The sequence below is a fragment of the Talpa europaea genome, assembly GCF_964194135.1.
Source record: "Talpa europaea genome assembly, chromosome: X".
In the NCBI taxonomy this organism is placed as follows: Eukaryota; Metazoa; Chordata; class Mammalia; order Eulipotyphla; family Talpidae; genus Talpa; species Talpa europaea.
The window spans coordinates 85,152-106,284 of NC_140081.1; the positions used below are offsets into that span (position 1 = coordinate 85,152).

Genomic DNA, 21,133 nt, shown 5'->3' on the forward strand with positions numbered 1-21,133 from the left:
CCGGAGCGGGCGCGGGAGGGGGAGCCTCACGCAACACCCCTCCGGGCCGAGGCCGGGGCGCGGTCCCGGGAGGCAGCGTCTCCCCAGCAGTGCCAAGAGGCCCCTTTGCGCGCGGACACAGACACGTTGCTCCGGCCCTTCGGGGCGGGGGTCCGCGCGTCCTGGTCAGCGCTGCAGAAAGTGGGCGCCCACGCGCGCGGGAGCCCCGCTGCTCCCAGTTCCCGGCGCCCCAAAGGGCTGGGTCCTCTCGGATCCCACGCGTCACCCTGCAGGGACCCTGTCTCCACGGAGGGTCCCCCGACACTGGCCCAGCGACCCTCTCCAGCGAGGAGCGGGCCGGACGGGCGTCTGCGGGGCGAGGCGCAGGAACAAGGCGGTGCGGGACGCGCGCCCGGCACGGGTGGGCCCCGCAGACACCAGAGGGGAGGGGCTCGGGTTTCCGCGGCGGGGCGCGGCCCTTCCAGGAGGCAGCGAGCGAGCGAGCGAGCGAGCGAGCGGGCGGCCGCGCGGTGAGGGGCTCGGGCGCGCGCTGCGGGGCGGCCACACCGCACGGGGGCGCGCACGGGGGCGTGTTCGTCGCGGGAGAACCGCGCGAGGCTCTCGGGAGACGCGCGGGAGCGCGCCAGGGCCCCCGGAAGCCGGGGTCGAGGCTCAGCCTGAGGGCGCCCCGCGCGCGCCCGAACCCCTCACCGCGCGGGGCCCGGGGCACGCGGGCGCAGGGCGCGCGGCCGCCCGCAGAGGGGCTGGTGGGGTCCCCGGCTGGGACCCGCGCGCGCCCGGGCCGCGCTCACCGGCTGCGCAGGGCGGCTTGCGCAAGGCGGGAGGAGGCGCGAGTTTGCGGGGCAGACCGGTCCGGCGGCTCGGGGCGCGGCGCGGCGCCGGTTCCGCCCAGAAGGCCGGAGAGGGGGCGGCGGGGCGCGCGTGCCGGGACGGGAGCAGCTTCCAGGGCTCATTACAAGGGCAGCCTCGGTCCATTTGGCTACGTTGACCGTGACTCTGATCCCCCCAAGGTCCCCTGAAGACAGTGCGCGCGAGGCCGGGGGCCGGGCCAGCAGGCGGGAAGCGCCTCACCGCGCACGAGCGTGGCCCGCGCGTGGGTGGGGACACGCGACAGGTGGGGACACGCGACGACACGCGCATGGGTGGGGACACGCGACGACATGCGCGTGGGTGGGGACACGCGATGACGCGTGTGGGCGCAGACACGCACGTGGGTGGACACATGCCAAGCCCCGCGCGTGGGCGGACAGCAGCTCCATACTGACCGCCCGGAAGGGGCCTGGGTACCCCAGCCCTTGGCCGCGGGGGCTCACAGGTGCCCCCGCAGGCGGGAGAAGCGCCTGCCGCGGGGGGCCAGGACCGGGGCGCAGGGAACGCGCCGCTGTGACGCCCCCGCAGGGGGTGACTGAGCCCACCCCGCACCGGGCAAGCTGGACACGACCCCTTTGGGGTGTGTCCACGTGGGCACAAACACTGGACGCTGATCTGACGAGGTGGGGGGGGCGCGCGCTCCCCAGAGGGCCGCTCAAGCCCAGCCCCATCACCCCACCACGAAGGCGCCCCACTTGCCGAGACACGCAGAGGGGGGCTGAGCGGGTCGCTGGCTGCTCTGGCTCTGAGGCTCCACCGGGGGGCGCAACGTGCCTTCTGGGAGGAGCGGGGGGGGGGGGGGGGGGTCCCCAGCAGGTGGAATGAGCCCCCTCTGGGGGGCCTCCTCGCTGGGGGTGGGGACTTCAGGGTCATCTAATAAAGGATGCGGCTGGGGAAGAGCCTCGTTCTGAAGCATCACTGAGGGGCAGGCGGGTGGGGGGTGCCCCGGGGCCCAGGTGCTGGGAGAGCCAGGGGGCTGCGCGTCCAGCCTGCTGAGGGCCAGCGGGCCTCAGGGGGGGCCACCTGAGGGCTCGGCTGGTGGTGCCCGGGGTTCAGGGCCAGGGCAGGAGGTTGACGGGCACATCCGAGGGCCAGCGGCCGGCGGAGCCTTTAAGACCCACAAACGTCCATCTGCCTGGACCTCGGTGGACAGGAGCCGAGGCCAGCGGTTCGCTGAGTCAGAGGCCGGGGCTGCAGCAGCCGCTGGGGCTGCCAAAGCCGATGGGGGGGCAGGTGACGTGGCAGAAATGGGCCTAGTCTGGGGGCCACAGCCCAGAGCACCGAGTGGGGTGCACACCCCCCATTACAGACCATGCAGGGGACACTTGGCTCTGCCCTCTCAGGTCAGCCCCTGGGGCCCATGGATTGACCAACAAGAGCTGGACGGACGGGAAAGGGAGGTTTGTGCTAATATTTACACCCCGGCTTCCAGGAAAGAGGCCAGGAGGGGTGCTTGACCCTTTGGCAAGTGGGGGTGTTGGAGGACCCTGCACGACAGCTGAGGGCCAGGAAACATGGGGTGGGGGCTCGTGGCAGAGAAGGGCTATTTTAGTGGGGTCTGTCTGTGCAGCCTCATCTTGGGGGGCAGCTTCCTGCTCCCACAATGAGGGTCTCCCCCTCCGGGCTCTCGGGGAGGTGACTTAGGGCATCTTCCGGAAGGGAAATCCTCTGCCTCAGGCTGGGGGGACTGTTGCTCCCCAGCCAACTTCAGCTCAAAACTGTCCTGAGGACAAGCTGGCATATTTTGGGGGGCAAATTCTGGGCCCCCTCAGATGGGCTGCCCAGGCCTCAGACCCGGGCTCTGGACGTCCCTTGGCCTGTAGCTGCCCCCCCATCTCCACTCGGGGTTCTTCCTGTGGGGTCTCGCAGATGCCCTATGGGTGAGGACCCCCAACACCGGCCCATCCTGACAATGTCCTCCCTCAACTCGCTACCCCTGGGCCGACCCCGCGGACAGGTCGGAGGCATGGGGAGGCCCTGGGGGTCCAGGGTCCTCTTGCTAGGGCTGGCTCCCCGCCGGCGCCGCGTCCCTGCACGCAGGGGCCTGCCCAGGGGGCGCTGACCACTGACCACTCTGGGGAATGACACCCCAAGGCCCAGGCAGGTGCTGGCGGCCCTCCCAGCCTCTGTCCACCCTTGCCCTGGCCAGCTGGGAGGCCGGGCGCTGAGTGGAGGCCCCAGGGGGGCCGTGGGGCCGGGAGGGGTCATCCTGGAGGAGGCGCCCGGGCCAGGTCCTGGGGAGCGCCCCCCCTGAGCACACACTGCTGGCACAGGACAAGGACCCTCAGGGCCGGACACTCCAGTGAAGGGCGCGGTCAAGAAGCCGCCGGGCCCACGACACGGGGTCACGCGAGGGTGGGGGCCCCGGCCGGGCTTGACCCTCCCCCGAAGCCCCAGGCTGCCCGGGCCAGGGCGGGGCGGCCCAGGTGCGCGGGCGGGGTTCCCAGGGGCCGCGAGCTCACCTGGGGCGCCCCCGGGGCTGGCGGCGGAGCTGCAGGCCGGCCCGGCTCGGCTGGGTTCCGGGTTCGGCTGGGTTCGGCTGGGTTCGGCTGGGCGCGCGGGGGCGGGCCGGGCCTGGACGGGGCGGGGCGGCCGAGGAGCCGCGCGGCCAATCGGCGCCGGGCGCCCCGGGAGGACGCGCCGGCCGCGGTGACAGGCGGGACGCGGCGCGGGCGGTCCGGCTGCTGGACGCGCGACGGGGCTGCGGTGAGCCGGGCCTGGCCGGGACCGGGCCGGGGCGGGCGGGCTCGGGGCGCGGCGTCCAGGCTCTGGGGCTCCCGGGGACTCCCGCCGGGCCCCTCCCGAGCTCGGCGCGACTCCCGGCCGCGGGGAGGGCACCCGACCCGGCCGGTGCTGTCCTGGCTGCGCGCAGCTCGGCGCGGCCGGGGCCTGCCCTGGAGCCGGGAGCCAGCAGCCCCGGACCGGCGAGGCAGAGGGAGCGAGGGTGGTGCGCGGCCGGCACCCCGGTTTATTCACCTGGGAGGCATTTCCTGAGTCCTGTGCACGCGGATGCCGGGTCAAGGCCGGAGCCTCCCTGCCAGGTCACAGGTGGGAGGCAGGTGCCTCACCTGGGAGGCAGGTCAGCGGGACACACGCGGCCGCCTTGTGAAACCCTCCCCGCGCCGCCCGCCCTGTGGGACTGGGGCCAGCGTGGAGGAGCCAGGCCTGCGGGGTCCACGGGGAGGCTCGACTGACGCGGCCAGGGGTGCCCTTGGAGGCGCCATTCGGAGCCCACCTGCTGCAGGGAGGCCCAGGAGGGGCCAGGTCTGTGCCGGGCGGAGGGCACGCCTAGGCGGGGGGCCTCGCGGACCCGGTCAGGCCTGTGTGCCGGAGATGCTTGGTCCGTGTGCCGGGGGTGGGCACAGTGTCCTGGCAGGTGTGACCCCCATCGAGGATAGGGGGGCAGGGCTTGCTCATAACGACACCTGGAAACTGAACAGGGACGGTCCAGGGGAGGCCGGGGATGGGGGACGGGACATCCTCAGTGGTCAGCGTGATGGGAGGAGAGAGCTGGGAGGACATGGGGACAGGAGGGCAGGACACACAGGAATCTTCCGCAGGGGACACAATGACAAAAGTGGGGACTGCGACTGTAGGGGGGACTCTTACTGTAGAGAGGGGACTGCCACTGCAGGGGGGACTAACTGTAGACCGGGGGCTATTACTGTAGAGAGGGAACTGCTACTATAGGGGGGACTCTTACTGTAGAGAGGGGATTGCTACTGTTGGGGGGACTTTCACTGCACAGGGGGCTCTTACTGCAGAAAGGAAACTGCTAATGTAGGGGATTCTCTTACTGTAGAGGGGGGACTGGTACTGTAGAGGGGGACTCTAACTGTAAAGTGGGGACTGCTACTGTCGGGGGGACTTTTACTGTACCAGGAGCTCTTACTGTAGAGAGGAAACTGCTAATGTAGGGGATCTCTTACTGTAGAGGGGGGACTGGTGCTGTAGAGGGGACTCTTACTGTAAAGAGGGGACTGCTAATGTTGGGGAACTCTTACTGTAGAGGGGGGACTGCTACTGTAGGGGAGGACTGGTGCTGTAGAAAGGAAACTACTCTGGAGGACTCTTAGTGTAGCGAGGGGACTGGTTCTGTAGAAAGGGAACTACTCTGGAGAGGACTCTTAGTGTAGCGAGGGGACTGGTGCTGTAGAAAGGGAACTACTCTAGAGAGGACTCTTAGTGTAGCGAGGGGACTGCTGCTATACCAGGCGGACTCTTACTTAGAGAGGGGTGTAGCTCCATTGCGACCCCCTGCGCTGCAGGGAGGGGTCCTCCGGTGGTGCTGAGGGGTCTGCCAGGATCACAGGGCGCCCAGAGGCCCAAGGGGTGTGGCCGTCCTCAGGGAAGTCCAGAGCAGACCTGGGGCCACACGCGTGTGTCCACAGGTGTGCAGCTTGTGCCGGGAAGGTCCTGGGGTGGGGGTCAGCCAGCAGGGGACCCCAGAAGGGAGTCTTGTGAGTCTTCCCTGGGGGGCGGTTTCCTGCTCACGTGGGAGGGGGGCTGCAGGCCACCCTCCCCATGTTGGGGGGCCCTCGCCTGTCTCCCAGGTGGGGAAACCAGCCCAGGGGCTGGCAGTGGTTTGGGGGCCTGGCAGCAGCAGGCAGGTGTGCACGGCCGTGCCAGGCGGGTAGGGCCCTGACAGTCCCCAGGTCTCCCCTTGTCAGGTGACTGGGGCTGGGACACACCCCCACCCTCCATCAGGGACAGAAGACCTGCTCCTGGGGGGCATCGTCAGGACCCCAGGCCACCCCGCCTTGGGTCAGGAGCAGGGCCAGAGGGGGCGGCTTCCCGGGGCCCAGCACGGCAGGACTTCCTCATGAGGAGGGGCCCGAGATTGTTCTGGGCTCTTGTTGGGGGGGGGGGGGGGCTCGCCATCCCTGCCCCTGGTGCAGGTGGGGGGCCAGGGAGCTCACTCCTATCTTGGGGTGCAGGCAGGAGCCTTCCTGCAACCAGAAGGACTTCCTGGAAGATGGAGGAGAATGTCCGATGAGCAAGCGGGAAATGGAACAGGATGTGAACGCCTGGCAGCCGCCGAGAGGTTGCACAGGCAGACGGCATTCCCAGGCAATGGCTGAGAGGCTGCACGGGCAGACAGTACTCCCGGCCAGCTGCTGAGAGGCTGCGTGGGCAGACAGCATTCCCGGGCAGCAGCTGAGAGGTTGCGCAGGCAGACGGCATTCCCAGGCAATGGCTGAGAGGCTGCACGGGCAGACAGCATTCCCGGGCAGCAGCTGAGAGGCTGCACAGGCAGATGGCATTACCGGGCAGCAGCTGAGAGGCTGCACGGGCAGACAGTATTCCCGGCCAGCTGCTGAGAGGCTGCACAGGCAGATGGCATTACCGGGCAGCAGCTGAGAGGCTGCACGGGCAGACGGCATTCCCGGCCAGCAGCTGAGAGGCTACACAGGCAGACGGCATTACCAGGCAGCGGCTGAGAGGCTGCACGGGCAGACGGCATTCCCGGCCAGCAGCTGAGAGGTTGCGCAGGCAGACGGCATTCCCAGGCAATGGCTGAGAGGCTGCATGGGCAGACAGTACTCCCGGCCAGCTGCTGAGAGGCTGCACGGGCAGACGGCATTCCCGGGCAGCAGCTGAGAGGCTGCATGGGCAGATGACATTCCCGGGCAGCAGCTGAGAGGCTGCACGGGCAGATGACATTACCGGGCAGCAGCTGAGAGGCTGCACGGGCAGAGAGTATTTCCGGCCAGCTGCTGAGAGGCTGCACGGGCAGATGGCATTACCAGGCAGCAGCTGAGAGGCTGCACAGGCAGTGTCCCCAGGTAGCCACAAGAGGTGGCACAGGCAGGTGGCGTGCTCTCCTTCCGTGTGCTGATCAGGACCTCGGTTCCTTGAGTTCTGGGGTGATCGCTCCTGCAGGCTCCTCCCTGGGCTGGAGTGGGGAGCCCGCCGGGGCTGGGAGGGGTCGAGCCCTCGCAGGGTTACGTCCATCTCAGACACGGAGTTTACAGGTTCTCTAGAGTAAAGTCTGCTGGAACCACGGGGGGCTCGACCCTCCTCCTCAAGGGACTGTGAGCCTCATGACTCGAGTCTGGGCCCCCCGGGCATGGAGGGTGCAGGCCCTGGGGCCCCGGGCAGCGCCTCAGCCTGCGCTGGGTGGGCCCCTCAGGGCGAGGCCCCCTGGGGTGGCCTGGCTTCCGCAGCGGATGAGCCGGTCGGCTCCTGGGTCAGGCGGACCCGGCTCAGGTGTCCCTGGAGGCCGTGCCCAGACCTGCCGCCCCCCCCCCCCCCCCCGTCACCCCACTGCGTCTGTCTCCCCACGCCCCTTCCTTCCGCAGGAGGCCGCCTGAGCCAGGGCCCGCAGGCTGTCCCTGCACAACCTCCCTTCCTCCCTCAGGTGCAGGGCGCTGCTCCGATGGGCGCGCAGGTGAGCGCTGCTGGCGGCTTCCGCAGCCAACTCTGCGGCCAGAGCAACGCCGACTGGATGGGGGGGCTGTGCCCCCGGCTCTGGGACCTGCCTCTGCACCTGCTGTCCATCCCGGGTGAGCCTCTGCGGGTGCGTGCGGGGGGGGGGGGCCCAGCTCTGGGACCTGCCCCGCTGGACAGGCCTGTGCCAGCCTCCTGGTGGCCCTCTGGCTCCAGCTCAGGCACCCTGCCCCTCGGGGTTCTGGGGACCAGCAGCGGGGGGGGGGATCCCCCAGGCTCAGCTCTCCCCATCCCACCCAGACCCCCAGCATCGGGTTTCCCAGAATGCGCAGTCTGGACAAACCTGCCCGACGGGTCACCTCCTGGTGGTTCTCGGGGGCCCTTGTCCCCTGCTGGACACCAGCGGGGTCCTCTGCCCACAGAGCCAACTGCAGGGAGCCGGGGCCAGGTCGGACCTGCCGGGTCCCGGGGCGCCACCTGGGGACCCTCCCGTGGTCCTCCCGTGGCCGAGGCTGCAGCCCACTCTGGCGGATGTCCCCACGAGCTGACCGCCCTCACCCTGCAGCCCTGCAGCCACGCCAAGACCCTTTCCCAACTGGGGGGACCCCACCTTCCCCCGAAGGGCCGGTGTGGAGCCCCACTTCTGCCCACGAGCCATTCTCCAGCCTCTGAGGCCTCCACCTGAGGGCCAGAAATGCTGCAACGGACGCCCACACGGGGGTCGTCCCAACAGGACCGGCCAGGGGAGCTGGGGGTTCTCGGGGGGCCCAAACTCACGTGCTTGGCAAGAGCTGACCCTCCACCATCCCTGAAAGTGCCCTCCGGCCAGGGCACGTGAAAGGCAGTGTCCCCGGGCCGCTGGAACAGAAGCGCCTGCCCAGGGCTCGGACCCCAGGAGCCGGCCCTGGCCCGAGCCCAGGGTCCACACCAGGGCTCCCCAGGCCCCCCAGGCCTCCTCCGGCTCCCGGGGCTCCAGGCGTCTCCGAGTGGGGGCCATGGGTCCCCACGGCTGCTCCTCGGTCCTTCCGAGGACGCCGACCCGGGTGCGGGGGGTGGCGGCCCGTGCGGGAGCAGGGGGGGCTGACCGGCCGCCCGGGTCCCGCAGGCTCGCACGACACCATGACCTACTGCCTGAGCAAGACGTCCCCCATCTCCTCCCAGGAGCCCCGGCTGCTGCAGCTTCTGGGCCGGCTCCTGCCGTGCGTCACCCGCCCCGTGGTGCTGAAGTGGTCCATCACCCAGGTCTGGCGCAGCCCGCCCCCTCGGGGGGTCCTGACCCCCGGCGGCGGAGGGAGGGGCGCAGGCCAGACGTCCCCTCTGCTGGCTGGGCGGAGATCCCCCTCCGTTCTGCTCGCTTGGGCCTCACAGTCCTGGGGTGCAGGGCAGCCCGGGACCCCAACCCTGAGATTGGCTCCTCTCTGCGGGTAGAGGTGGCCCAGGCCCCACCCCGGTTTCCGGAGCTGGGGAGGTTCCGGGGCTGTGCGGGCTTGAGGAAGCCAGGAGGGCCCTTTCTGCGGCGGGGCTGGGGGTGCTGGGAGGCCCCCAGTGGCCAGGACAAGGGGCGTCTGCTCCTCACTGCTCAGCCCAGCCCTCCCCTCGGGCAGGACTTAGGGGCTGCCTGGCCGGGCAGTGCTTTGGGGGGGATGGGCCTCCCTCAGGCTGCGGTGGGCTGGGGCGTCGGCCCCTGCACTGTGTTAACCTGCGCCAGGGGGGCTCCTGGGGTCCGGGACAGCATGGTGCCTCCCCTCCCACGTGTGGGGGCCGTGGAGTCCCCCACGGCCCCCACCCCCCTGCTTTCCCCACTTTCAGTTGCCTGGGGTGGGGGTGGAGCCCCTCTGGGGCCTGCGGCACAGCCACCCCTGGAATGTGGATCCGCCACATTCCCCGGCAGGATCCCGCTGATCCCGCTGGCCCAGGAACCTGGGCAACCAGCTCCCCAGTGGGGCCCCCAGACAAGGGGGTGGGGGTGCAGGAGTCCTGTCCCCAGAGGCGGGGAGGGGGTGGCCCAGGAGCCAGCAGGGGACAGCGGGCAGCGGCGCCCGCCCGAGGGCCACTGAGCTGTGCACGGCCACAGCTCAGAGACCAGCAGGACGCGCTGCGGGGGACGCCCACCTGCAGGCCCTGCAGACGCCGGGGTCCCCACGGTGACCGCGCCCCGCCCGCAGGTGCTGGACGTCACAGAGCAGCTGGACGTGGGGGTGCGGTACCTGGACCTGCGGGTCGCCCACATGCTGCAGGGCTCCGCGAAGAACCTGCACTTCGTGCACATGGTGTACACCACGGCGCTGGTGGAGGTGGGCGGGCGGGGTTTGCTCAGATGTGGGGGGGCGGGGTAAAGGGAGAGGGGAGAGGGGAGAAAGAGGTGCCCTGCTGGGTGCGGGGGGGGGGGGGGGGGCAGGACGGCCGCCCTCCAGGCAGCAGGGCCCTGAGGGCTTGGCCTGCACAGGGGGAGGCCCCCTCGGACTGCCTGCTGTGAGCCAGCCCTATGCAGGGCGTGACTGGGGGATGGGTGAGCTGGGCCCACCTGTACCCCCTCTGGCCCGGCCGGACGCCCCCCAGCACCCCCTGCCGCCCTGCAGGACACGCTGACGGAGATCTCGGAGTGGCTGGAGAAGCACCCGCGGGAGGTGGTCATCCTGGCCTGCAGGAACTTTGAGGGGATGACGGAGGAGCTGCATGAGTACCTGGTGTCCTGCATCAAGAACATCTTTGGGGACCTGCTGTGTCCCCGAGGGGTGAGGCGGGCGCCCTCGGCCTCTCCAGGATGGGTGGGGGCAGATTCCTTCTGTTGGGGGCGGGGAGGCAGCCGGGTGATGTCCCAGGGAGATGAGAGCAGGTGCCAGTGGTGGAGGAGGAGGGGGAGGTGAATGGAAGAGGCGGGAGGGGAGGGATGGGGCAGGGAGAGGAGGGCGCATGGGGGGGGGAGGAGCAGGCAAGGAAGGAGTGGGGTGGGGGAGGACGGTGCATGGAGGAGGGGGAGCAGGGCAGGGAGGAGGAGGGTGCATGGAGGAGGGGGAGCAGGGCAGGGAGGAAGGGGAGCAGGCAGGGGGAGGAGGGCGCATGGAGGAGGGAGGAGGGTGCATGGAGGAGGGGAGCGGGCAGGGAGGAGGGAGGAGGGTGCATGGAGGAGGGGGAGCAGGGCAGGGAGGAGGAGGGTGCATGGAGGAGGGGAAACAGGCAGGGGAGGAGATTGCAGGGAGGAGGGTGCATGGAGGAGGGTGAGTGGGCAGGGGGAGGAGGGTGCATGAGGAGGGAGGAGGGTGCATGGAGGAGGGGGAGCAGGCAGGGGGAGGAGGGTGCAGGGAGGAGGGGGAGCAGGCAGGGGGAGGAGGGTGCAGGGAGGAGGGGGAGCAGGCAGGGGGAGGAGGGTGCAGGGAGGAGGGGGAGCAGGCAGGGGGAGGAGAGTGCATGGAGGAGGGGGAGCAGGCAGGGGGAGGAGGGTGCAGGGAGGAGGGGGAGCAGGCAGGGGGAGGAGGGTGCAGGGAGGAGGGGGAGCAGGCAGCGGGAGGAGGGTGCAGGGAGGAGGGGAGCAGGCAGGGGGAGGAGGGTGCAGGGAGGAGGGGGAGCAGGCAGGGGGAGGAGGGTGCAGGGAGGAGGGGGAGCAGGCAGGGGCAGGAGGGTGCAGGGAGGAGGGGGAGCAGGCAGCGGGAGGAGGGTGCATGGAGGAGGGGAGCAGGCAGGGGGAGGAGAGTGCATGGAGGAGGGGGAGCAGGCAGGGGGAGGAGGGTGCAGGGAGGAGGGGGAGCAGGCAGGGGGAGGAGGGTGCAGGGAGGAGGGGGAGCAGGCAGGGGGAGGAGAGTGCAGGGAGGAGGGGAGCAGGCAGGGGGAGGAGGGTGCAGGGAGGAGGGGGAGCAGGCAGGGGGAGGAGGGTGCAGGGAGGAGGGGGAGCAGGCAGGGGGAGGAGGGTGCAGGGAGGAGGGGGAGCAGGCAGGGGGAGGAGGATGCATGGAGGAGGGGGAGCAGGCAGGGGGAGGAGGGTGCAGGGAGAAGGGGGAGCAGGCAGGGGGAGGAGGGTGCAGGGAGGAGGGGGAGCAGGCAGGGGGAGGAGTGTGCAGGGAGGAGGGGGAGCAGGCAGGGGGAGGAGGGTGCAGGGAGGAGGGGAGCAGGCAGGGGGAGGAGGGTGCATGGAGGAGGGGGAGCAGGCAGGGGGAGGAGGGTGCATGGAGGAGGGGGAGCAGGCAGGGGGAGGAGGGTGCAGGGAGGAGGGGGAGCAGGCAGGGGGAGGAGGGTGCAGGGAGGAGGGGGAGCAGGCAGGGGGAGGAGGGTGCAGGGAGGAGGGGGAGCAGGCAGGGGGAGGATGGTGCAGGGAGGAGGGGGAGCAGGCAGGGGGAGGAGGGGGAGCAGGCAGGGGGAGGAGGGTGCAGGGAGGAGGAAAGCAGGCAGGGGGAGGATGGTGCAGGGAGGAGGGGGAGCAGGCAGGGGGAGGAGGGTGCAGGGAGGAGGGGAGCAGGCAGGGGGAGGAGGGTGCAGGGAGGAGGGGGAGCAGGCAGGGGGAGGAGGGTGCAGGCAGGAGGGGGGTCGGGTCGGGGAGCGAGACTGTGCTGCCTGCTGAGTGCTCAGAAGGGCAGAGTCACAGCAGCCTCTTCACCCTGGACCCACATCCGGGTCCCGGTGTCCATCCCGGCGCTGGTGTCCATCCCGGTCCCGGTGTCCGTCCCGGCCCCGGTGTCCATCCGGGTCCCGGTGTCCGTCCCGGCCCTGGTGTCCATCCCGGTCCCGGTGTCCGTCCCGGCCCCGGTGTCCGTCCGGGGCAGCAGCGCACCCAGGCCTCCCCCAGAACCCCAGGGACCTCCTCCCGGGCGGGTGGACCCGGCCCCTCCCGTGTCCTGGCTATGGGGCACCCCAAGGGGCAGGGGGTGTGGGTTGTCACCCGACCTCTTAAAAAAGCTTGGGACAAAACCCACGGGCAGGACGCGGGGACTGGCCAGTGACGGGGCAGTTTTCAGGGGGGGCCACAGAGCAAGACAAGTTGCCCAGAACCCGGGGACACCCTTAGCTGGGAACCCCTGGGCCGCTGAGGACCAGCCCCGGCCCCCAGGCCACGGCGCGGGGATGGAGGGGGGTCCCCCTGACCGCAGGGGGCGCGCTGCTTTCAGGACACCCCGTTCCCCCCACAGCCTCCCAGGTGGCCCCGCTGCGCCCCCTCTTCTTAGGGGACCCCGCCCGGTGGGCCCGGGCCCCACCCAACGCCTCCCCATCCCTGCACCTCCGCGCCCGGCGCCGAGACAGCCGCGCCCGGGCCCGGGTCCGGGGGTGCAGCCTGCGCTCTGGGCTCAGCGCACCCCGCCGCGGACACCCCGTAACGCGCCCCCCTTCTCCCCGAACCGCAGGCGGTGCCGACGCTGCGCCAGCTCTGGGCGCGGGGCCGGCGGGTGATCGTGTCCTACGAGGACGCGGGCGCCGTGCGCCGGCACGCGGAGCTGTGGCCCGGGGTCCCCTACTGGTGGGGCGACCAGGTGAAGGCGGCGGAGCTGGTGCGCTACCTGGAGCGCATGAAGAGCTGCGGCCGCCCGGGTAGGCGGGGGGCGCGGCCCGGGGCGGGGGGCGCCCGCGCCCTCACAGCCGCCCGCGCGAGGGGCGCAGGGGCGCGGAGGGGACCCCGTTCTCGTGCCCCGGGCGCCCCCGGCGGCAGCCCGGCCCTGGGGGCGCAGGCGCGTCGGGAGGGGCTGCGCGGGCGCCAGCACCGACGGGCGCGGGGTTGGGGGGCAGGATGGGGGTGCGCGGTGGGGATGGGGGTGACGTACCCGTCGCTGGGCCGCGGGACCAGGCGACGCAGGTGTGCTCTGGGGGGCCCCGCGCGCCCCGGCTCCCCAGCTCTCCAAGCCGCGTCGGGGCGGAGAGGCGCGGGGAGCCGCCGGGGTCCCTGCGCGCAGGCGCCGCGGACGGGGGCGTCTTGGGGACATTCCGGCCCCTGCCCTGGCGCCAGAGTCCCGCGTTGGGGGGCCCGAGTCAGCCCCCCGGCTCCGCGGGGCGCCGGGAGCCCCCTCCGCGCCGGCTGAGCGCGCGTGTCCCCCAGGGGGGCTGTTCGTGGCCGGCATCAACCTGACCGAGACCCTGGAGTTCGTGCTGGCGCACCCGGCCCTGTCCCTGGAGAGGCTGACGCTGCCCAACCTGCCCTACCTGAGCGCCTGGGTGCGCGCGCAGCGCCCGGGGCCCGGCGCGCCCTGCACCAACATCATCGCGGGCGACTTCGTGGGCGCCGGCACCTTCGTGGGCGACATCATCGCGCTCAACGCCAAGCTGCTGCAGGACTAGCGCCCCCCGCGCGGCGCCCCCACCCGCCGCCCTCCCCTGCGCCCGCGCCCCCGGCCAAGGCCACCACGGGGTGGCCGCCGCGGAGGGGGCGCCGGTCCTGGAGGCCCCCAGGGCCCCTCCGGGGACACCGCGAGGGCCTCGGAGGCCTCGGTGAGGCCGATGAGCGGGTGCCCGGAGCTGGGGGTCCTCAGAGACGCCCCCTGGACACGACAGGTGTCCGCGTGGCCGGCGGCAGCTCCCTGTGCCCAGCTTCTGATGGGGCCCTGCGGGGCGCCTTGCAAGAGGGTGGCGAGTGCGGGGCTCCCCTTCCCCGCTGGGCCTGTGTGGGGCACAGGAGTGACGTGAGCACGTGAGGACACAGTCGTGTGCGAGGACAGGGGTCACCTTGGAGGGCTCACGAGTGTGAAAGGGCACAGGGGAGCGTGCCAGGGCACAGCTGTGAGCGTGTAAGACAGGTGTGAGCACGTGAGGACACAGGTGTGAGGACAGAGGAGTCCCTCGTGAGGGTGCACGTGAGTGTGTGAGGACACAGGTGTGCATGTGAGGCAGGGATGACCACGTAAGACACGTGTGAGGGCTCAGGTGTGTGTGGGGCCAGGTGTAGGCGCACAGGGCAGTTACGGCCCGTGAGGCCCAGGTGCGAGCTGCTGGCCTGGCTCCCGCCCACGCGTGCAGGGCCCCTCTGGGCCGACCGCACACGCCTCCACGCCCCACGAACCCGCGCGTCCCCCGTGCCCGCAGGCTGCAGGGCAGGCCCAGGGGACCCTGCTCCCGCCGGTCACTCGCCACGCCCTGACCGGTCCTGTCCGGTGCACCCCGACCCTGGGGCCCCACCCGCAGCCCCTCTCCTGAGCCACGGAGGTGACACACCCCCCTTTCAACTCCGCAGGGTCCCCGTGCTCCCAGCGGGGTGACCCCTGGTGGACATGAGCCCCTGCTGCTCCAGGCCTGGGGAGTCCCCTCCCTAGGGGGCGTCCCCGCCGGGGGCCTGGTCAGCCCAGTCCAAGGCCACAGCCCCAGACGGCACTCGCGTCCCGTGGGGCCCATGAGGGGGCGCAGCCCGGCTGTCCACGCGCCTTGGACCAGGCGCCCGGCGTCTGGAACGTGCCCCTGCCCACGGAAGGTGCCTGGCCCAGGGATGGAGACACCTCCCCAGGGAGCCCCTCACCCCACAGCTGCATCTAGGACGCCCGAGGCCGGCCAGCTGGGGGCAGCGCCCGGCAGGGGGGCCGGTGAGTGGGCAGAGAGGTGCCCTCGCAGAGTCTGCCCAGCCCCGGGAGGGGCTGCGACGGGTCCCCGCGCCCCTCGGGCGTCTGAGCGGCACCCACGCCCGGGCACCAGCCGCACACCAGCACCCGGAGACAGCGTCAGCCCCCCGCTGCTGCATCACCTGCACCCCCATTCCTGCTGTCGGCCCAAGGACCGGCCCCCCCGGAGCTGTGGCCCTGTCGGGTCTCGGGGGGCGCTGAGGGGTCCGGGTTCTCCTCCGAGCCTGGAGACTTCAGGTGTGGAGGGTCGGGGTGCTGGGGCGTCTCGGCCTCACCCCCATGCCCCCCTTAATAAACGTGACCCCGGCCTGCTCGTGGCTCCCTCTCTGCCCGCGCGCGCCTGCCGGGTGTGGGGCCGCGGGTGCTGGGCGGGGGCAGCGGCCCCCCTGTTCCCCGGGCCCTTCTCCCCGCCCGAGGCCCCGGCCAGTACGGTGGGCCCCGCAGGACCCCCAGCCCCCTGCCCCCTGGGCGGGGGGCTGGGGGGTTGGGGGGCAACTCTAGGCCACAGGGCAGGGAGGACGGCCAGGGAAGTGCAGGCCAGGCCGGCCGCCCCGCCCCCCCAGCCTCCCGGGAGGAGTGGGGTTGTGGGGGGACTACACAGGCCCTTGGGCACGTCCTGTCCCCCACGCAGGGCTGGGGGGACAGTGCCTGGCGGCGACCCCCTTCTCCGATGGGGCCACACCCCTTTCTGCCCCACAAGGGGGTGTTCCCTCCTAAAGCGCAAGTTCTGGGGTGACTCAGGCAGGGCCGCCTCCAAGGGCAAGAAAGCGGCAGGACACAAGAACCTTCCCTGCGGCCAGAGGGACCCCTTTCCGCGCTCTCTGGGGTTCCCTTTGCATCGGGCAGCCGGCGGGGGGTGAACCCTGGGGGGCCGTCGCACCCCTGTCCCCCCAGGGACGCCCGGGTCTGCGCCCGCCCACAGGGCACCCCGGGCGCCCCTCCCGGCAGATGCGCCCCTGCTGGCGCGTGGAGGGCGCGTTCCACGTCAGGGTGCGGCTGGCCGGGAGGGCGCCCCGGCCGAGCTGGCATGACAGGAGCCGCGGCGGGGTCAGCGGGGACTTGGGGAGCGCAGAGTCCGTTTAATTGTTTGTCTGGCCCTGCCGTGCGCACCCGGGACGCCCCGGCCGGCAGGAAGGGCCCAGCGGGGCTGACAGCGCCCCACCTCCCCTCCCACCGCGGGGCGTCTGGACGCCAGGCCACCCCCGGCGCTGGCCACACGGGGCTGCGGCGTGCGCCCTGGGCGGGGCACCTGCGGCCCCTGTCCCGGCCGGGTCCTGGCGCGCGGGTGGACGGGTCGGCCGGGCGGCCTCCGACGCCGGGGACACTGCTGCGGGCGAGGCCCCTCACTCCGGAAAGAGCTTCCGGAACCTGCCGTAGGCGGAGCCGCTGATGACCACGGTGACCTCGGCCGCGCCCGCCTCGGGGAGCACCCGGACCTCCTGCACCGCGGCCTCCTCGTGCAGCCAGCTGTGGACAGAGGGGCGTGGGCGCGCGCTCCCGGCGAGGAGCCCCCCACACCGCAAGGAGCCCCAAGCCGCTGGGAGGCCCCCCCACAGGCGGCCTGGGCAGCAGCAGGGGACCCGCTGCGTCCACTCGCCCCGCCCCTGGCCCCGGCCCCGCCCCGGCGCACCTGAGCTGCTGCCCCTCCAGCTGCACGCGCAAGGTGAGCGCCCGCCGGCCGGTGGCCTTCAGGACGGCGTCCTCCAGCCGGGCCTTCAGCTCCGGGAGCCCGTGTCCCTGGAGGGCGGACACGGCCACGGCGTGGGGCTCCCGCGGGGTGTACCTGGGTGGCGTCGAGACCCCATCAGCCGGGGAGGAAGGACCGAGAGCCTCCGATGTCGCCGCGCCCGCAGGGCTGCCCCGGGCCCCCCCGTCTCTCTGAGGGGTGGACGCGCCGGCCCGTGGGCGAGGCTGCAGAGAACTAGGGGGCCAGGCGAGGGCCCCGGGGCCGGGGTCGCGCAGGTACAAGGGATGAGACCTGGGGGGTGGCCCAGGCGCCCGCGTGGGAGCCTCCTGTGTCTCCGGCTGGGGGTGGGGTGGGGGGCGCTCACCCGGGCACCCGGTCGGCCTTGTTGTGCACCTCCAGCAGGGAGGCCAGCAGCGGCGCGGGCAGGCGCAGGTCCCGCAGGGTGGACAGGACAGTGGCCTTCTGCAGCTCACTCTCGGGGTGGCTCACGTCCCGCACGTGCACGATCAGGTCCTGAGAGCAGACGGGCGCACGTCGGGGGCCGGCAGCCGGGGCCAAGGGGCGAGCCCCGGCGGGGAGCTGAGCCCCGGCGGCGCCCCTGCTGGGCGCTGGGGCCCGAGGGTGGGGCTCCGAGAGCGCACGGCTGCCCGCCGTGCACACAGGCCCCTGGGCACTAAGTGCGTGTTTGTGGCACAGGCTGCGTCTCTGACGCTGCTCGGAATTCGTGGGCACCCCACTGGCTTGGAGACCCGCCCCCGTCCGCGTGGGAGGACCCGGCACCCCGGCCACGCTCACCGACTGGGCCACGTCCTCCAGGGTGGCCGAGAAGGCCGCGATGAGGCTGTGGGGCAGCTGGGACAGGAACCCCACGGTGTCCATGTACACGACGGTCAGGCCGCAGGGCAGCGCCCCCGCGTGCGCCGTGACGTCCAGGGTCGCGAACAGCTGGTCGCGGGGCTGCATGTCCGCGTCGCCGGTCAGCGCCTTGACCAGCGTGGTCTTCCCTGAGGGCGGTCACAGGGCCACGCGTGGGACGGCCTGACCGGGGACGACAGGACCCGGTGGTCTGTGGGGCTGTCTGTCGGGTTCCCCGGAACCGCAGGCGCCGGGTGGACACTGGGGCGCGGCTACGGCCGCCCTGGGCCCTGGGCGGCACCCTTGGCGGCCCTGCGGGGTTGGCGGCCCCCCCGGCCGCAACCTGGGCGCGCAGCGGGACTCACCGCAGTTGGTGTAGCCCACGACGGACACCACCGGGAGCTCGCGCCGGGCGCGCTGCCCACCCAGCAGGCGCCGCTTGGCCCTCAGCCTTTCCAGGGCCTTCTGGATCTTCATCTCCTTCTCCCGGAAGAGCCGCCGCTGCATCTGCGTGAAGGACTCCCCTGAAACACAGAGGCGGGGCGTCGGGGGCCCTCACGGGGAGACTCAGGAGAGCGGGAGAGCCGGGGAGCCGGGACCCTCCCGGTGGGGCCCCCAGACTCCATCCTGTGGTGCCCCGCGGCACCTGCGGAGCGAGAGCCCCAGGGAGGGGCTTTGGAGAGCTCGCCAGACCCCCGGGGGCCCCGGAACCCGGGCTGGGGCTGCGCTGGCAGCAGGCTCCCTGCAGGGGTGACCGGGAGGGATCTGAAAGGCGCCCATGCCGGCTCCGGGCCCGCACCCCAGGAGAGCGTCCTCGGAAGGGACAGGCGAGGGGCCTCGGGGCCCGGAGGAGAGCGAGGACCAGCCCTGCCCAGGGAGCCTGGAGCCCCAGGAGCGGGAGGGGGCCGGGAGAGGCGCCCCTGGAGCCTGGAGAGGGGGCACGGCCAGGGCCCCCTGCGCGGGAACGCGGGGCTTCGCGGCTCACCGGAGCCCAAGATGTAGCGCGAGCCGGATCCTCGGCCCGGGGCGCGCGCGGCGTCGCTGTCCAGCCGGGACCTGCGCGGGGAGGGGCGCTCAGCGCGGGTGGGGGGGCGCGGCCGGAGCGGGGCGCGGGTGGGGTCTCCGCGAAGGAGGGCGGCCCGGGGCCCTCCCCACCCACGGGGTCCCCCACCCCAGGGCCTCCCCCGCGGGGTCAGGCCCCCGGCGCGCACCTGAGCAGCGGCAGCTCCGCCAGCGCCACCTGCAGCCGCGCCTCCCGCGAGCGCGCGCGGCGTTGGAAGATGTGCAGGACCAGGGCGAAGCGGTCGAACACGGGCACCGCCCAGGCGGCCTCCAGCTCCCTCTGGGGGGACCGGGGGGCGGTGGGGGGCGTGGGGGGCGGAGGGGGCGCACCCACCCCCCCGCCCCCCTTCCGCGCGCGCACGGCCCCCCCGCGCACCTGCGTGGGCTGGTCCAGCCGCTCCACGTCCAGGAAGACGGCGGTGGCCTCCCGGCACCCCCGGATCCGCTCTAGGGCCGGGGACACGGGCTGTGGCCGCGCGCGCCCCCGGGGCACCGACGGGGCGCCCGGGCTCGGGGACCCGCGTCCCGGGGGCCGCGACAGGGGGGAGGACACGGGGCGGGCACCCACCGGTCAGGCGGCGCAGCGCCCCTCGGCCGAGCACGAGCCTCCCGCCGCGCGTCTCCGCGGGCGCCGCCGTCGCGGCCAGCAGCGTCCAGCCGTCCAGCGCGCGCACCAGCGCCTGCGCCTCGGCCGCGCGCCGCTCAGCTGCGGGCCAGGCGGGACAGGCGGGCCTGAGGGGCGCGCCGGGGCTCCCGGGACCGACCCCGGCGGGGAGCAGCCCCCGGGTCCCGGGACAGCAGGTCCGCGGCTGCGACCGGCCCGCTGCCCCGACGCCCCGCCCTGGACAGCCCCGCCCCGGAGCACAAGCCCCGCCCCTGCCAGAGCCCCGCCCAGACTCCCCGCCCCTGGAGCACAAGCCCCGCCCACACTCGGCCCCGAGCCCCCGCCCCCGAGGCCCAAGCACCGCCCCCGATTTCTACCCGAAGCCCCGCCCCCAAAGTTCCGAGGCCCTGCCCCCGCGCTCCGCCCCGAACCCGGAGGCCCCGCCCCAGAGCCCCGAGGCCCCGCCCCCGGAGCAACGAGGCCCCGCCCCCGCGCTCTGCCCCCGAGCCCCGCCCCCAAGTCCCAAGCCCCGCCCCAGAGCTCTACCCCCAAGCCACGCCCCCGAGTCCCAAGACTCAGCTCCGCGCTCTGCCCGAGCCCCGCCCCAGCGCTCTACCCGAGCTCCCGCCCCCGGAGCCCCGAAACCCCGCCCCCGACGAACAAGCCCCGCCCCTCGCCAGCGCTCTATCCTAGGTCCCGCCCCCGCCGCCCAAGCCCCGCCCCGCGCTCTGCCCCGCCCCCGCCGCCAAGCCCCGCCCCCGAGCCGGTCACCTGGGCGGGGCGGGCCGCGCGCGGCCTCGGGGTGCACCAGGAACACGCGCTGCGCGCCGGGGGGCAGCACCGGGGCCCCCCGCAGCAGCTCCTCGTCCTCCTCGTCCTCCTCGTCCTCCTCGTCCTCCGCGGCGTCCGGCGCCTCCGCCCCGGCGCCCGCCCGGCCCCGCCGGCCCCGCGCCCCGGGGTCCCGCCCGCCGCCCCCCCCCGCGCCGCGGCCCCCCGGGGTCCCCGGGCCGGCGGCTCCGAGCGCGCGGGGCGCGGGCCAGGGCGGCGGGGGCGCGGGCGGGGGCGCGCGGCGGGGCGCGCGGGCGAGCCAGGCCCGGGCCCGGGCGGCGGCGCGCGCGGCCCACATCCCGGTCCCGCCGGCCCCGCCGTTGGCCGCGCCCGTCACGTGCGGCGGGTCCGCGCGCCGCGGGGGCGGAAGGGGCGGGGAGCGGCGGAAGGGGCGGGGTCCCCGCGGGCCGGGGCTCCCCCGCGCCCCCTCGCGTCTGCGGGCGCCCCGCGTGCCCGGGGCCAGCCCCTGCCCGCCGGCCCCGTCCTGCCCCGGGGGCTGCGCTTGGCGGCCCGGCCAGGGCGCTGTTGGGGGGCCCCCCCCACGGGCGCTGTTATGGGGGGCTCCCCCCCACGGGCGCTGTTATGGGGGGCTCCCCCCCACGGGCGCTGTTCTGGGGCCTCCCCCCCCACGGGCGCTGTTCTGGGGCCTCCCCCCCCACGGGCGCTGTTCTGGGGCCTCCCCCCCCAAGGGCGCTGTTCTGGGGCCTCCCCCCCCCACGGGCGCTGTTCTGGGGCCTCCCCCCCCACGGGCGCTGTTCTGGGGCCTCCCCCCCCAAGGGCGCTGTTCTGGGGCCTCCCCCCCCCACGGGCGCTGTTCTGGGGCCTCCCCCCCCACGGGCGCTGTTCTGGGGCCTCCCCCCCCCATGGGCGCTGTTCTGGGGCCTCCCCCCCCACGGGCGCTGTTCTGGGGCCTCCCCCCCCCCACGGGCGCTGTTCTGGGGCCTCCCCCCCCACGGGCGCTGTTCTGGGGGCCTTGGCAGGTGCACCCGAGGCTCCTGCCCGCCCCACCGTGCTCAGGTGTGGCCCGCGGTCAGGTGAGCGGCGGCCGCGGGGCGCCCTCCTCGGAAGGGCCGAGGTGCCCACAGGCCGCCATGGCCGCGGGGCGCATCGCAGGGGTGCAGCGGAACGCGGGGCGCCCCGGACCCGCCGCGGGGGTGGAGCCCAGAGCCTTGGTTCCGGCCCAGGCGCGGGGGACGCTCGGGCACCGGCCGTGTCGTCGGGGCGGGGCCCGGGTCGGAGGCGCGAGGGGCGCGGCTGAGGGACCCGACCCGCGGCGGACGCGCCTTCCCCAAAGGCAGCGGGAGGCGGCCCTGA

At 73.6% G+C, this 21,133-nt stretch overlaps 2 protein-coding genes across 2 annotated transcripts; one reads left to right on the forward strand and one right to left on the reverse strand.

Moving 5' to 3' along the window:
- Positions 1-7,249: 7,249 nt before the first annotated feature.
- Positions 7,250-13,515, forward strand: PLCXD1 (phosphatidylinositol specific phospholipase C X domain containing 1; the record flags this gene model as incomplete). The annotated part of the gene is made up of 6 exons (XM_084258206.1): positions 7,250-7,376; positions 8,366-8,502; positions 9,426-9,554; positions 9,840-9,995; positions 12,591-12,774; positions 13,277-13,515. The coding sequence occupies 6 exons, from the start codon at positions 7,250-7,252 to the stop codon at positions 13,513-13,515; spliced, it is 972 nt and encodes a 323-aa protein (XP_084114332.1).
- Positions 13,516-15,863: 2,348 nt separating this feature from the next.
- On the reverse strand, positions 15,864-20,912 carry GTPBP6 (GTP binding protein 6 (putative); the record flags this gene model as incomplete). Its single annotated transcript, XM_084258160.1, has 11 exons — positions 15,864-16,250; positions 16,414-16,566; positions 16,835-16,983; positions 17,266-17,474; positions 17,691-17,849; positions 18,311-18,381; positions 18,537-18,667; positions 18,764-18,834; positions 18,956-19,093; positions 19,763-19,904; positions 20,907-20,912. 11 exons carry the CDS (start codon positions 20,910-20,912, stop codon positions 16,127-16,129), a joined length of 1,353 nt encoding a protein of 450 aa, XP_084114286.1. The 3' UTR covers positions 15,864-16,126.
- Positions 20,913-21,133: the final 221 nt, after the last annotated feature.